Here is a 15,430-nt window from a genome sequence, read left to right on the forward strand (position 1 = left end):
TTTTTTTTTTTTTTTTTTTTTTTTTTTTTTTTTTTTTTTTTTTTTTTTTTTTTTTTTTTTTTTTTTTTTTTTTTTTTTTTCGCCCCAGGGCCTGCTCAGCCCGGCGTCCGGCCCGGCGCCCGCCAGCCTCGGCCTCGGCCTGGGACATGGGCTGGAGGGGCAGCGCCAGAGGTGAGTGGGGACCCCGGGCCGGATCCGCGCAGGGCTGGGGTGACCTGACAGCCCAGGACACAGGGTTGGGGTGACCTGGAGGTCACGGGTCCAGGGGATGGGGTGGAGTGGTCCAGGGCCCCATCTGCACAGGACTTGGGGATCAGAAGGGGACCCTGCTCCCCTGGGACCCCAGACACAGGGTTGGGGTGTCTTGGGCCTTGCCAGCACTAGAAAGAGAGTCTTGCCTGGGCCCCATGAGTCTGATGTGGGGGTCAGCGGTCCTCAGGCCCAGTCCCCAGGCACAGGGGTCATGGTCGCCTTAATTCTGTCAGCCCCTCTCAACCTTGGCAGTGCCCTGAACCTGAGTTTTAGGGTTCCCTCAGCCCTTATCAACCCCCAGACACACAGCCCTGGCAGCTCAGTCACACCCCTCCCCTACCCGCTTTTATCGATCCCCGGACTCAGGGACTCTAAAGCACCCTTTGCAGGGCTCCTTGCGTTCTCTGAGCTGGGTGATCCCTCCAGTCTTCACTGTGATGTGTTTCAGAGCCTTCTGCGCCAGGCCGAACCTCCCAGCCTCCCAACCTACTGGCCCCTGGTCCACACCATTACCTCCGTGCTGACTGCTGTCTCCCCCACCCCGTCCCCTCTGAGCTCAGTGTCCCTGACCCTGTCCATTCCCAGCTTGCACTTACTCTCCCTGCCCTGATTCCATTTCTAGAAAGTCCTCAGCCCGTCCCAGAGCAGCCACCACCCCTGAGCCCTGCCCCTGCAGTCTGCCTGTGCCCAGATAGCCCCTGGCTCCCAGACACCCTGTTTTCTTCTCCCAGAGATCCTTCTACAGCCGCCCACTGAGCTGTAGCTTTGTGGCCCCTTCCTCCAGATGCTGGGGCTCTCCTGTACCCTCCCACTGCCCACCTTCACCCTGTGGGGTGATTTGGTTGCTGGGCCTAGGACTCAGGACTGGCTGCTGTCACCATCCTTCCGGAAGGGCACTGCTTAGCCTTTGTGTGCAGGACAGAGCTGCAGGGAGGCCCTTCTGAGGCAGGCCCCGCAGGTGTGCAGGGAGGGGCCCAGAGCAGAGCCCTACAGCTCAGTGCCCTGCATGGGTGGGCTGAGGCCTTGCGTCCCTGGAGTTCAGAGGTGGCTCTTCTCACCTGGTGGTCACAATGGCTCCCTCACCCCCTGGCCCTCAGACAGCGCTGAAGATGATGGGGCTGAGTCCAGAATTTAGGCTTGGGTGTCAAGAGTTCTTGCAGCGAGGCAGCTCGCTCCTGCCATCCCTGGGGAGGTAGGACTGCTTATCCTAGAGGAAGCTAATATTAAGAGAAAATGATTTTACTGGTGGAAATCAGTCCGTTTTAAAAAACAGAGAGCCTACTTATCCTCTGTCCTTTGCTGAACAGAGCCTACTTGTCCTCTTGCTTGAAGGTGTAGAGTCAGCCCAGAGGACGGTCCCCAGGTGACACCGGGTCTCTGGAGTCCCTCGGTGGTGTGACGCATCATGGGGCTTCAGAGGGAAGGGGGCTCGCCTGCCGCCAGGCCCGAGCTTCCTGAGAGCAGTTTGCTTCTGCTCTTCCCATCCGCTCTCTGGCGCTGGGCCGCCTCCTTCCCCTTTTGGGGTGCGTGTGCGTTCTGAGCAGACCGCATGTCATTTTAGGCTCTCTGTTCAGCGAAGAGGCGACCTTGCTGCGGGCCAAACCCTGCAAACCAGGCTAGCCAGCAGCTTGCCCCTTGAAGCCTCGCTCAAGGGAGGGGCTTGGGGGGCGTGGATGCCGGATGCAGCTCCCGCAAGCAGGACCCTGCGGGGCCCATTCCTAGGAACTCGGGAGGACGCTGGCGCAGGATGGGAAATGATGTGGGTCGGGGTGCCCTTTGGTTTTCCTGCTGCACCCACCCCCGTCCCTGTGTCCATCCACCCATGGCCTGAGCCCAGGCCGTGAACCCTCTCCTACCACTCCCTTCTTCCTGCCCCCTGGGGCCACACCTGTGCGCAACTGTCCCTCCTCGAGCTCTGCAGCAGAGTGCGTGAGAGCTGTCCAGCCCAGCCAGGGGGGCTCCTAGCTGCAGGCCCAGTCTGAGGATCAGTTGTATTTCCAGGGTGGGGTATAGTGAGGGCCTCCTCCTGAAGTCTAGCCAGGCTCTGGGCACAGACCCGCTGTCATCCTAGGTCCACCCATCAGGGGCTCTGTTGTGACCTTGGGCAGGAGCCTCACTGAGCCTCAGTTTACTCCTCTGTGAAGTGCTTTTGCCTTCTGTACTACCTACCTGAGGGGCTGCGTGAGGTCAGGTGAGGTCAAGGGCTCAGCAAGGGGAGGCTGTGGCCAGGGCCAGGTGAGCAGACACTTGTCACAAGCACATTACCCAGTGAGCGCTCACACTCCGTCCACAGCAGGGAAGTTGTGTTTCGCCCTCAGGGTTCAGCCCCGTGTGGCTTTTCCTGCTAAGCCAGTGAGCAAGTCACTGGAGTCCATACTTCCCTCCTAGAACTTCTAACACGGTGTTTACTTTCATTTCACACTGCGGTCACTTAAGGTGAGCAGGAGGGCTTCTGGACTCCTCCAGCTGGCAGAAACAGGTTTTCAGGCCCCTGCTGGCCCCCACCAGGCCCTGCACCCTCCTCTCTCCTAGAAAGCCTGAGGGAGGCCCGGGCTGTGGAACAGAGCACCGAGAGCCTGGAGCCGCACTTCCTCTCACTGTCTTAGGGGACGCAGGTCTGAGATCAGGGCGGGGCAGGGCTGCGCTCCCTCTGGAAGCTCGAGGGAAGGACCTTCCTGCCTCCCCCAGCTCCAGGTGGCCCCAGCCGTCCCTCCAGTCTCTGCTCCGTTCACGTACTTCTCCTGTGTCTGAACCTGGCCTTTTCCTCTCCCTGTGAGGACACCAGTCATTGGATCAGGGCCCATCCTAAGAGCCCCCTCTTCACTTGGTCACATCTGCAAAGACCCTGTCTCTAAACAGAGTCATAGTCACAGATGTCAGGGGTCAGGACTTCAGCATAACTTTTTGGGGGCACAGCTCAGCCCACTACAGCCCTCATTAGTGTCCAAGGCACTAAGAACAGGGCAGGGGAGCCAGGGGCACTGCCATGAGGCCGGGGACATTGCTGTGTTAGCTGGGAACAGAAAACCTCGCAGTTCTGGAGGGTTCATGCTGATTCTGAGAAAGGGCCTGGGGTTTTAGCTGCCATGCTGGCCAGGAGCCACTTCGTGTTCCCGAAGCTGCCAAGCTCCTGTCCAAATTAAACCAATTTCAATGTAGTGTCTGGCAATTGCTTACAACTCTGATCTGGCGGGTTCTTGCTGGAGGACAACTGGAGATGGTTGCCGAGGATAGAGCCTAGAGGCGCATCTTCCCACGGTGGCTCAGAGGCCTTGCTGAGACTTGGCCCCCAGCGACCATACCTGGGGTCCCATCACCAGGGGAACTTCAGGCCTCTGAACGGTTGGCTGGAACGTGGGGTTTGTGCTTTTCCTGGCAGGGACTTGGTGAGATGGGGTACCCAGGACCACCACTCCTTGGACAAGTATGCACAAGGGTCTGCGAGGTCAGGTGGCATGCTCAGATGGGCATGGAGCAGGAGAGGGCCCCAAGTCGTGGGCATAGGTACCTGTCAGCAGCCCACGCCAGCTGGTCTGACCCCTTCACTTGGCCCCTCACTCTGTTTGGGTGGTCCTCGGCCCTCAAACAGACCTCAGGTGGGAGCCCTTCCTTGGCTGGGCATTTCTGCAGTGACAAAGTAAAGGGCATTCATCAGATGATAGAAACTGTCTAGTAGTGATTTCTCTTCCTGTTTGCAAGCACATTTCACATCTGGGATTGGGGGGGTGGCAATTCTGAGTGTGAGCCAGAGGGTGAGCAGACCCGTGGTCCATGCAGTGGCCGCCTGTGCCCTCTTGACAGCCTCTCCCACACCCCTGACCCTTGGCTCCTTCTTCCCCAGAGAGTCCGAGGCAGGCAGCCTCGGGCCAGTCGCCGGAGAGTAGACCCCACCCCGTGGACCCTGGGCCTCACCGTGGCTCAGCAGAGAGGCTTCCTGGGCCCAGAGACTTGCATTGCCCAGACATCCGGGGGCAAGGGAGGGGGGCGCCGCAGGGAGCAGAGAGCCCAAGTTTTGTTCTTTGTAGTGCGTTTGTTAGTGGGGGTGTAAAATGCATGTCGCGCTCTGGGGCAGCGCACACTCTCCCCAGCAGCTCTCTGCAGCCAGCTTCCGTCCCCGCCGTGAGTGCTGTGAGTCCAGGCACGCTGTGAGGGCGGTGTGCCCGGCCTCCTGCTGTCCCGCTGGCTTGCCTCCAGCTGGGAATGTTTTGGGTGGAGATGCTGGAATGTGTTGTCATCCCTGCTGGCCTCACAGACACCTTCCTGGGGGTAGTTCCCAGAGAGGCTGAGCAGGGCACCCTTGGCCGGAGCCCGTCCGTGCTGGGGTGTCCATCCTGCTGGGGCCACATACAAGGCTGTGGTGGTCTCGCTTCAGGACCCACCGAGGGGCTGGACATTCCTCCAGAGGAACCAGTGCCAGAGGTTGACTAGCTGGCAGTTTCTTCTGAAGGGGGCACTGTCTCCGGAGCGGCTGGACTGCTCCATGTTCCGGGAAGGGTAGGCCCTGCCTGACCACCTGGGGCGGCCCCTAGACGGTCGTGCGCATCCACAACCGGGGCTCTGACTGCTAGCCTCCCTACTGCCTTCACTCTCGGAAGCCTGCAGACCTGGTGCTGCCCGACGCGGTCACCTCCACACCAAAGATGTTGGGATCCCTGGGAGCGTGCAGGCTGCTTCTCTCCTGCCCACAGACACTCCACTTCCAGAATGTCCCACAGCCACGGGCTCATCGCGGTGCCCTCGCTCCGCCCTCTGCAGACGGGGACGCACCCCCGCCCCAGGGCCGCCCCCACCCCCTCAGTATCTGCACGTCAGCCTGATCCTGAGAACACAGTAGGCCTGCACGCCTGGGCTGCCCATGTCCCGCGTGTCCCTGCAGACCTGCGCCTCAGAGCTCGGGGCACCGTGATCCGCGTTGTCACAGGCTTTTCATCCCAGCCCAAACAGCACACCTGGAACGCAGGCCAAGTTCAGCAGAGGAGCGCCCGGGGACATGGTTGAGGGGTGGCCTCGATTCCAACCAGCCCCGCGGGGTCCGCAGGGGGGCAGAGAGGCAGTGCTGCTGCCATTGGCAAATGCACGGGCCGCCTGCTGGCATGCAGGTCGCGGTACCACCTGACCAGCTTGCTTGCCCACTCTGTACCTCAGTTTCCCCATGTGTGAACTGAGAGTAATAACATCGCCCCTCATGTGCAGTTAGGGCTGAGTGTAAAATTTTTAGGAGGAGAGAGAGGTGGGAGAAAAGCACAGCTCCCTGCAAGAGCACTGGGGTCAGGTTTCAGAGCCTGGTGAGTTGAGTGGCGTCATCCCAGAACCAACAGAAGGGGTGAGCGAGGCGACAGAGGCCCACGTCTCGCCTGCCACTCCACCGGGCAGTGGGCCAGAGGCCGTGTGCAGGGCCGGGCTTCTGTGGAGATCGCGGCCGGCCTGGGCCCTGCAGATGAGGCCCCGGGTGTGCGGAAGCCGTTGGGGCACCACCTGGGAAATGGCCTGAGAAAGCCACACGGGGCCATTCCACGGCGCCTCAGCCCGGGTCTGCAGGGCCGCGTGCAGACACCTCCGGGGACGCTCGGGCTCTACCTAAGCTGGCGGCTTTTCTTGGCATGGGTCCTGCCCATCCACTTGCTCACCCGCACCCCCAGGCTTCTTAGGGCCTGGGTGTCTGCCTGACGTGCCCCTCCCGCTGCCCCTTGAGCAGCCGCACAGCCGCCTGCAGAGGCCCCTGGTGCCCATTCCCCCGCCCCCCTGTCCGGTCCTTAGGCCACGGCTGCAGCCCTGCTCCCCTACCTGAATCACCCTTGTACTCACATCACCCCCAAGCACTCTCGTCCAGCAGGTGGGTGCCCCCCCCACCATCTGGGGAGGGGCGTCACTGCCCCTCTCTGAAGATGGGGCTGCAGTGGGACACCCAGCATTTCACTAGAGGTTGTGTTGTGTCCGATTCTAGTTCCTTTTCAATGAGTTCCTGCTGCCTCTGTCATTTTAAAGACTTAAGTTGAGCCTGGGCCGTGGCTTCGAGGTGACAGCCTTGGAGTCCCCCAGGACTGCCCTGGTTGTGTGACCTGGGGCAGGTGCCCAGCTGCTCTGTGCCGCCATAGGCACTGGCTCCATGCAAGAGGTGGTGGCTGGGCCCCTAGACAGTGACCGCCTGTCACCTTGGCTCCTTCCTCCCTGGATTCCAGGCTTGCTCCACCCGTCAAGGTGGCCTGACCACGCTGGGCTTCATCTGTCAGCCAGGGGTCCTGTGGGAGGACAGTGTTGCTTCTGGGCAGGCTACAGCTCCCAGAAGTGGCTTCCTCGGCCATGTGTCCCCCTCCCTCCCATCCCCTCCCCAGGAGCCCAGACTCAGTTCACACTCTGTAGACACGCGGGGCTCCTGGCACATGCCGGCCCGGGCTGAGCGCAGCGCCCATGTTGCTTTGTTTCATAGACCACACAGCCATGGCCTCTAGGAGCCTCCCTCTCGCTGGGAAGGTGTGGGGATTTGGGACCCATCTGCATAGCTTTGTCATAAGCAGCCCTTACTGGTGAGATGTACGTGTCTGCCCCACAAGAGCTAGGAGATCGACAGGTGACCACAGTGGTGGCCTTGATTCCAGTCACCAGGGTTTGTGATCTTGACCTGAGGGTGTGGCCACGCAGGGTTTTTGAGCCTTTGGGCTTGAGAAGCTCCCCTGACACCGGGTGGGAGGCTATGAGCTCTCCGGGAGCGGCTCCTCCAAAGTTGGAAGACCTTCCCGCAGCCCCTCCTTGTGCCTGCCATGGCTGAGCATGACCTACCCTGCCGATCCTGGGCCGGAGAGGACGCTTGGGAGCTGGGCTGAGCTCTGGGAGGCGACGGGCACTGGACCAGGGTGCTGGTCCCCCCTGGATGCTTCTGGCAAACTCTGGTCCTTGGGTGGCCCTGCCTGAGGCTCAGACCTCACTCCAGACAGGCTCCTGACCCAGTCGGGTGGGCTGCCTTTCCACGGGGAGAAGCCCAAGGGCATGTCTCCGGCCCGAGAGCAGCCTCCTCCCAGGTCTGTTAGCTGAGGCCCTGCACTGTCTTACAGAAGGCGAGTCGCCTCCCAGCGCTGCTCTCTCGAGTTCCTGGAAGACGCTGTGGGATGTGCCTCGGTTCAAAGGTAAGGGTCTCTGAGACCTGGGACCAGAGGGGGGTCTCGAGGGAGGGAAGAATGACCTGGTTTTTACCTTGCAGAACCAAACACATATCCGGATCCCCAAGACACAAAGGCCTGAAGAAGACTCACTTCATCAAGAACATGAGGCAGTATGACACAAGGAACAGCAGGTACCATGTGCCACGGCAAGCACGTGGCCGCCCAGAGGCAGGGCTGCCATCTGATCCTGGGCCCCCAGCTGCAGCCCTGGAGCTGCCCACCATGTCCCCCTCGCACCTAGTGGGGGCCAGGGACCTGCCCTTCTCTCTGTGCATAAGTCTTGGGTCCTGCCCATCCCCCTCTCTGGTATCCTGGGTAAAGGGACACAGAGCAGGCGTGGCAGTGGAAGGTGGCCAAGAGAGAAGGGCTGGGTTTTATTTGGGAAGCATAGGGGGTGGTTGACCTAAAAGCTGGGATGCAGCTGCCCCAAACCGGCACAGGCCTGGTGAGGCAGCCCTCAGAGCTTCTGTGTCTGTAGGCACTGCATGGGGCCCCCAGGGGTTCCCGTGGCCCACCCTCAGGGCCCGCCCTGCCAGCCCTGAGGCATCTAAGCCATTACCCTTCCTGCTGGAGGCCCCGCTGCCAAGCATCCACCCAGCGGCTCTGGTCGGGGAGCTCTGTGTTCTCCTAGAGCATGACCCCCAGCGTGAGGGGCTCGTGCTGGTGCTGAGGAGCGGGCCCGAGGCAGGCCGGGGCACTGGGCTGGCGTCAGTGAGCCCAGGTGCCCAGTAGTCCCAGCCAGCAGCTTGTGTCAACCAAGACTAGACAGGAAGGAATTTTCTCCCAGCAACACCCACCACCTGCTCTGACCAACACCTCCCCCCAGGATCGTGCTCATCTGTGCCAAGCGGTCCCTGTGTGCGGCCTTCTCGGTCCTGCCCTACGGAGAAGGACTGCGGGTCAGGTGAGTGGCCCAGGGAGGCACCGAGCTCAGGGCTTCAGCTCTGCCAAAGCTCCTCAGGAGCTCTGAAGGCTTTTCGGGTCCTGGGTCTCTAGTAGGGGTGTGTCTGCACCGTTATTGTGTTTGAGCGGCTTACGTGCAGATGCCTAGGACGCCCCTCGTGGGGTTGCTGCCCCGCGTCCTCGTGAGCAGTCCGGGCACTGTGTCCCGTGCTTAACTCTGGGAAGAAGGCAACGGCCGTCAGGATGGGGACGGCACCAGGGGGCCTGGAAGTAGGGTACCCTTCGCCCAGGACGGGCCTGGGCCAAGCCGGACGAGGGGGTGGCCTCAGGTAGAGGTCGGTGCTGCTCCGTGTTCCAACAGGAACTGTGTGGGCCTGGGAAGGGGTGGGACCGGGCCACCTCCAGGGGCAGAGGAAGGCAGCAGCTGTCTCCCATCCTGTGCACTGCAGTGACCTGAGGGTGGACAGCCAGAAGCTGAGGCACCCATCCGGTGGCGTCTCCGCGTCTTCTGAGATGGTCTTTGAGTTGGAAGGCGTCGAGCTGGGAGCAGATGGGAAGGCAAGCATGGGCGCGGTCCACGGGTGGGCGGACGGGCACGGAGCTTGCACTCACCAGGGCAATAAACACACGGAGCTGCATTTCCCCTGAATCTTCTAAAACACATGGTATCGGTGGGAGGAAGCCCTGTAAAAACGGGCTCTTGTCGCCTCGCTCAGCAGCCAGGTGATGAAAAACGACCTGAGTCGGCAGGGTGTCCCAGTGCCACCTCTGTGCTGGTGCTCAGAGGCAGGGAAAAGGTTCCTGTGCTGCAGATCCCACATGGGATGGCCGGGGTGGCATTCTGGAAAGTTCTTGTTACTGAGCACGCTAGCCCCAGGCGAACAGCATCCAGCTCTGGGCTGCCTGGGAGCATTAGCTCTCGGTAGGTAGGTCCTTCCTTGTCCACACAGGGTGGCATTTGTGCAGGGCCCTCGTGCAGCAAGAAGGCGTAAGGCACAGCTTGCTGGACCTCTGATTTCAGGACAGGGATGTGGGCCCGGGGGCAATAGGGACTGAGCCCTGACATCCTTGCCTTTCCAGGTGGTGTCTTATGCCAAGTTCTTGTATCCAACGAATGCCCTGGTCACACACAAGACAGACAGCCACGGCCTGCCGCCCCAACCCCGGCCCAGCGTCCCCCGCACTCTGCCAGGCTCAAGATACAAACCGGCCCCAGCCAAGTCGGCGCCAGCCGGCACGGAACTAGGTAGCCTCACGTGCTCTAACTGGGCACAGGGCAGGCAGCCACACCATCTGGGCAAGGGACTGCAGATGGCGGACCAGAGTCCCATTCCAGCCCACAGTCCCCAGTCCAGGCGGGGCACCAGGCTCAGGAGCAGGGTCAGGAGAAGTAACTCCCGCTAGAGCAGACGGCCCAGGCCTCATCCGAGCGGGCACTGGAGAGACCCCATGTCCGTAGGTGGTGTGGGGGCAGGGGAGCAGGGCCCTCCTTGTCAGGACATCTGTCCTTCTACCCAGCCCTCCCAGACCCCAGACCCCAGCAGCTGGCCGCCCCTGCACTAGACCAGGGTTCCAGCTGAGGCTTGGGTTGGCAGAAGCTGGTTGGCCAGAGCTGGGGGCTCGTGGTGGGTCAGGGCTGCCCTCTGCATGCAGGGAGTGACGCAGGGGATGCGCTGGAGTATAACCCCAACCTCCTGGACGACCCACGGTGGCCCTGCGGCAAGCACAAGCGGGTCCTCATCTTCGCCTCTTACATGGTACGGTGAGCGCCCACCACATGCCCACTCTACACGCCTCCGGGTGTCTGGGGGCAGGCTGAGGGCAAGCCGCCAGGGCAGGGCTGACGTGCCCCCCACCCCCAGGACGCCAGCAGCACCTCGGGACAGGAGGGCCTGCGCCGACCACACCGCCCTGGGGTCACCGTTGCCCTCAGCCCACGCCCTGGCGGCCCGGGTCCGCCCACTCTGCACCCTCTGTCCTGAGACTTGTCCTCGGCAGAGCTGGTGCCTGAAGCCGCCGCACCTTCACATTGCAGACCCAGGCCAGCATGAGATCACCCACGGGGGCTCAGGCGGGTGGGCCCCCAGGGCTGTGCAGGGCCAGCTCCCCAACCTGCTGCCTTCTCCCCTGCAGACCACGGTGATAGAGTACGTGAAGCCGTCTGACCTCAAGAAGGACATGAATGAGACCTTCCGGGAGAAGTTCCCTCACATCAAACTGACCCTGAGCAAGATCCGGAGGTAAGGGGGGCTGAGGTAAGCTCTCTGGGCCCCATTGCCATGGTGGGGCCATTCCTCTTCTCCCCCCATGTCTGGTAGGCCCTGAGCTTGACCAATCCAGATGGGCCCCACCCAGGCCCCCCACTGCCGTCTGCCCAGGCCAATAGCAGCAGCTCCCCAGCCCCCCGCCTACCACCTCCGGGGGCGAGGCCGCCTTGCTGCCTCTGGTACCCACACCTACTGGCCCTCCTCCCTGATGCCCGGGATAGCACGGGAGGCTGGCACTGACTCCCCGTGATCCATGGTCGCAGGCCGAGGAGGCTTGCCCAAGACCTCACGGCGAGTAAGTGGCGGACTGCCCTGCCCTGGGTGCGTCTGGCCCCACTGAGTCCCACTGTCCCCGCCTCAGCAGCACCCACAGGGACTTAACTGAAGGTCTAGACGCTGCTTCAGCGTGTCTATACCACGGGGCCTTTCCACTGGCAGTTTTCTCCGCATTGTCCTTGCTGCCACAGGACAGCAGGGACCGTGTCCTCTGTGGTGTCCCTTGGAGGACAGCATGGACCAGCCGGTACAGCTGGGGGGGGGGTTGCGCCACGGGCCAACCAACATCAGCCGGCTCGCCCACCAGGCTGCGGGCGGAGTGCTGGGCAGGGCCTACCCCTGCCCGCACGGAATGGGGCTTTTTCAGCAGCCCAGCGAGCCCTCCTGGGGCAGAGACAGGGTGGCCACTTCCTCGGCCCGTGGACACCGGACCTCCGTGTAAACCTGCAGTTTAAAACGGGAGATGCGGAACCTTTCTGAGGAGTGCAGCCTGGAGCCTGTGACGGTGTCCATGGCCTACGTGTACTTCGAGAAGCTCGTGCTGCAGGGCAAACTCAACAAGCACAACCGCAAGCTGTGCGCCGGGGCATGCGTGCTGCTTGCCGCCAAGATCAGCAGCGACCTCCGCAGAAGCGAAGTCAAGCAGCTCATCGACGTGAGTATGCCTGCGGCCCCGCCCCCCCACGTGGGCCCGCCCCCGGCCGGCCCGGGTAACCTCCGCGCTTTCTCAACGCAGAAGCTAGAAGAAAGGTTTCGCTTCAACAGACGGGATCTAATTGGGTTCGAGTTCACGGTGCTAGTGGCCTTGGAACTCGCGCTCTACCTTCCCGAGAGCCAGGTGTTACCTCACTACAGACGCCTCACGCAGCAGTTCTAGTCCAGGCCGCCTCTGCACGCGGGACGGCCCCCCTGCAGGCGCGAACGCTCGGGCCCAGGGGATGTTCCCAGGCGCTGCGCTGCACACCCACCCGGGCGCACCTGGGCACCCACCTGGCGGGACTCGCCTGCCCTCTGTGACTGACGCCGCGGTCTTCACGCCCTTGCATCCTTGGAGAGACACGGCTTTCGTCCCAAAGCACAGCGTGCCACCATGGTATTCCTGAGAGCCTGCTTGCATTTTCACAGGAACGAGATGGGTCGGTTTTGTGTTCTTTTCCACGTGCCTGAGAGTGGGCTGCACGGGGACCCTGGCTTACCTTGTGCAGTCATCCCAGCTCTGCGGCGTCCTTCTCCTTTGGGTGTCCCGCAAACCACGGGAGGTGCTGTGCAAGCATCGCAGTGGAGAGCTGCATTTCCAGACCCTACCTGAGGAAGCACGAGTCTTGGCTGTTTCAGGTTTTCACATGTGGAGACGCAGCACTGCACCCCCACGGCCTGGCTCCCTCCCAGCCCAGCAGCGCCCCCCAGATGCCCACCGCCTCCCCGCTGTCCACAGGTGGAGCTCCGGTATTAGGTTAAGCCAAGCAGAGCAGACTCTGATTTATCTCATTCTTTACTCTTCCGAGCATCGTGTCACTGTGAAATTCCGGTGCCGGGTGCCGCACAGCCCCGCAGGCCTCAGCGCAGACCCTGGCCCACCCCTGGGGGACCCGCCCCTCACCTCTCACCAGGAAACCCTGCTGCGCCTGTGGCACTCTGGACCTTCAGGATGACTGGTTGCTTGCTCTTGGCTCTTGATCTCCCTAAGCAACATTGTGATGGAGAAAAAGTGTATTTATTGTTATTTGGGATTCGGTTCTATGGGTCTTTTTAAGGGAACAAAAACTGGTTACACAAGAGCTGTTGAAGTTGTGGCTTGAAACCACTTTCTCAAGCAGGCGGGAGACGTGCTCCTCCGCGGCCCCGCACCCCATGGCACCATCTCCCCAAGGGGGTCAGTGCTCACAGGGTCTCTTCCCAGGCAGGAGGGAACAGCAGTCCCGGCTGCCACACAAAATGAGCCCAAAGGTAGCGGCCATCACCTGTGCGCAGGCCTGTGCCTCGCATGCCGGCAGGGCCCGTGTTCTGCTTTCCCAAGTCTGTGTGTCTTTTCTGCACTCTGACCTGGTTCTCCAGTGTGCTGCCCCACCAAACACTGAAGAACCAAGGAGCTTCTCCCCTTGGGTCAGCTGCTGTCAAAAATGACCACGTTGGCTGGGCCATTTAGCTGCTTCCCTACTGCTAGCCTATGAACCTGTCACAGGGCCTAGGTTACAGCCTCACCCTGTACTCGCGTGTGGACCGGTGCTTCTGCAAAAAGGCGACCCCGGTTCTCATCACAGCACTCAGGCACCAGCACCTCCGCCCAGACCCCAGCACCCGCGTCTGCCCGCAAGCCAGCCCTTCCTCCTCACTGGTACAAGGGGAGACTGCAGCATGGAGGCCAAAGCCCAAGTCCGTATTCTGACCTTATTTATTGTGGAGAACCTCCCTGTCCTCTCCAACGTGGCCGCTTAACCCCTATGTACCCAATGTGAAGATGGAAGTTTCCTTCTGGATAGCAACCTGTCCTACCACTTGTGTCTGGAGGTTTTCAGGTTATAAGCACTGCAAGGAACCAACCCCAAGGGTATATCCTGGTTCACAGCTTGACTTCAGAGCACGTGTCCTTGAGAACAGCTGAGACACGAGCCAAGTGTATGCGCTCAAACACGCCGTGGCTTGTCCCTTGGTGTGTCCTTGTGTCATCAGTGCAGAAAGCTGCTGTCATGTGGCATTCAGCAGTCACTGCAACAAAGCCAGTATTGAAGCCAAACTTCAGCCAGAACCCCTCATTCTCTGCAACAAGCCCAGATGTGAGAGATGTCTGAGGGCCTGACCCGGCTCTCGGCACCTGGTAGCCGTTGTGGACTGAGAAGTGTGCTACACGACTATCTGACCTCATTGTCCAGTCATATGTCATGATTTGTTTGCAAATGGTAATGTATTTCTGGTTTGAAATAAAACGTGGTTTTGCAATGTCCTCCAAAGGTTGGTTGCCTCTTCTCAGCTGAGCGGCCGGCCCTTCTGTCAAACAAGCACAGCCCTGACTCCCTGGGGCCCAGTCACAGAACAAACACACACAAATGGGTTTTACTATTTATTTATGACAAATATCCCACATCCGTGGTCTCCTCCAGTCAGAAGTTCCTAGGACAAAAGTAAGAACAATGTGAAAACGTTGTTTCTGGGAAGGTCCAGGGCCTCTGTGCCCAAACACAAGCCCTCTTACTTACTTTGAAACGATGCCATCAGCCTTCGCCAGTCGGAGGATGGAGTCATCAGACTCCCCCTGGAAAAAAGCACAGTAGGCTATCTCCCCTGCTCCCCCAAGCTGGCAGAGTGCAGACCAGCCCAGTCTCTTGGCCTCACACCTGACTGCCGGGAGAGGATCTGGGGACCAGACCAGGCTGCCTCTGCTGACTGCCAAGTGCCAAGATAAAGGCCCACCTGAGTGCTCTGTCAGGGTGGTCCTTTCCCAGCCCCTAGACCCCCAACTGTAGTCCCAGCAAAGGGCGGGCAGCCGGCACATTGGTTCTGCCAGCTCATCTCCCTTCCCCGGTCCACAGCGGATGCGGGAAGCCAAGCGAGGACACTCACCATCCTGCGAATGGCCCCACAGATAGCATAGGTTTTGAACTGGCCGTTGAATCTGCCCGTCACCTTGTCAACCTGCAACACGTCAACAAGGGTCACCGAGACCGCCAGGCACCTTCAGCTCTACACCTGGGGCTCGGGGATGACCAACCCCGCAGGCCGCCCTGGGGGCTTCCTCCCCGGCGGGACTGTCCCTCCGCCATCCGGCTCACCTCGGCCACGTTCATCTGGATGGACGCGTGGTCCTTGGCGCCGATGATGCGGTTGCTGGCGGAGCTGCAAGGGCAGCGCAGTGAGCGGGCAGGAGGGGGGGGGGCCGGGAGGGTGTAGAGGGNAAACCCAGTCTCCGACCACCGCCCCGACCCCGGTCTCCGACCCACCGCCCCGGAGCCCCCGCCGAGCGCCCCCGCCAGCCGCGCGGCCCACCTGCTGCCACCACCACGAGCACAAGCGCAGAAAGGAAGCGCCGCGTTCCCCGGCAGCAGTATTGGCGGGCGGCGGGGCCTCGGGAAGTGCTTCCGGGTCCCGACGCACCGCGCGCACCCGGCAGTTCGGACGCACTTCCGCTTCCCGCGGACGGGGGTGGGACCTCCGCGTGTCTGGCGGCGGCATGCGGCCGCCCGCGGACTCGCGAGGGCGGACGGGCCGGGCTGGTGGCAGGGCCGGGGCCTCGGCTTCGGAAGGGCGGCGACGCGGGCTGCGCAAAGCCCTCCTGGGACTTGGCCCGCGGAGGCGGCGGAGGACCACGCGCAGATGGACTCCCAGGGCGTGTCGTTGATCCGAGCCCGAGGAAGCCGCGGGCAGGCGGCGGAGGGAGCAGCCGGGCTTGGCCTGGGAACCCCTCTGCGGCGGGGGACGCCGCCTTCGCGTGTAGGCGCCACTCCTCCGGAAACCGAAGTCCGAGCAGGGAGGGGGCGCTGCCAAGGCTGGGGCGGGACCTGGTCCCGGGCAGCGCTGAGCCGGACGGGCCCGTGCCCCACAGCCCCTGGGGGTGAGCTTGGCAGCCCCTCAGCTCCCACC

The 15,430-nt window shown here is 61.7% G+C and overlaps 2 protein-coding genes across 2 annotated transcripts; one reads left to right on the forward strand and one right to left on the reverse strand.

The window, feature by feature from the left end:
- Positions 1-79: 79 nt before the first annotated feature.
- CABLES2 (Cdk5 and Abl enzyme substrate 2) lies at positions 80-13,796 on the forward strand (the record flags this gene model as incomplete). The annotated part of the gene is made up of 10 exons (XM_011232982.3): positions 80-171; positions 7,302-7,373; positions 7,448-7,540; positions 8,236-8,313; positions 8,762-8,870; positions 9,393-9,558; positions 9,966-10,069; positions 10,446-10,552; positions 11,306-11,510; positions 11,592-13,796. Coding segments are annotated over 10 exons (1,167 nt in total), but the record flags the coding sequence as incomplete, so codon positions are not given.
- Positions 13,797-13,900: 104 nt separating this feature from the next.
- On the reverse strand, positions 13,901-14,686 carry RPS21 (ribosomal protein S21; the record flags this gene model as incomplete). Its single annotated transcript, XM_011232975.1, is given in 4 exon segments — positions 13,901-13,963; positions 14,050-14,105; positions 14,414-14,485; positions 14,623-14,686. Coding segments are annotated over 4 exon segments (202 nt in total), but the record flags the coding sequence as incomplete, so codon positions are not given.
- Positions 14,687-15,430: the final 744 nt, after the last annotated feature.

The sequence above is a fragment of the Ailuropoda melanoleuca genome, chromosome 13, assembly GCF_002007445.2.
Source record: "Ailuropoda melanoleuca isolate Jingjing chromosome 13, ASM200744v2, whole genome shotgun sequence".
Lineage (NCBI taxonomy): Eukaryota > Metazoa > Chordata > Mammalia > Carnivora > Ursidae > Ailuropoda > Ailuropoda melanoleuca.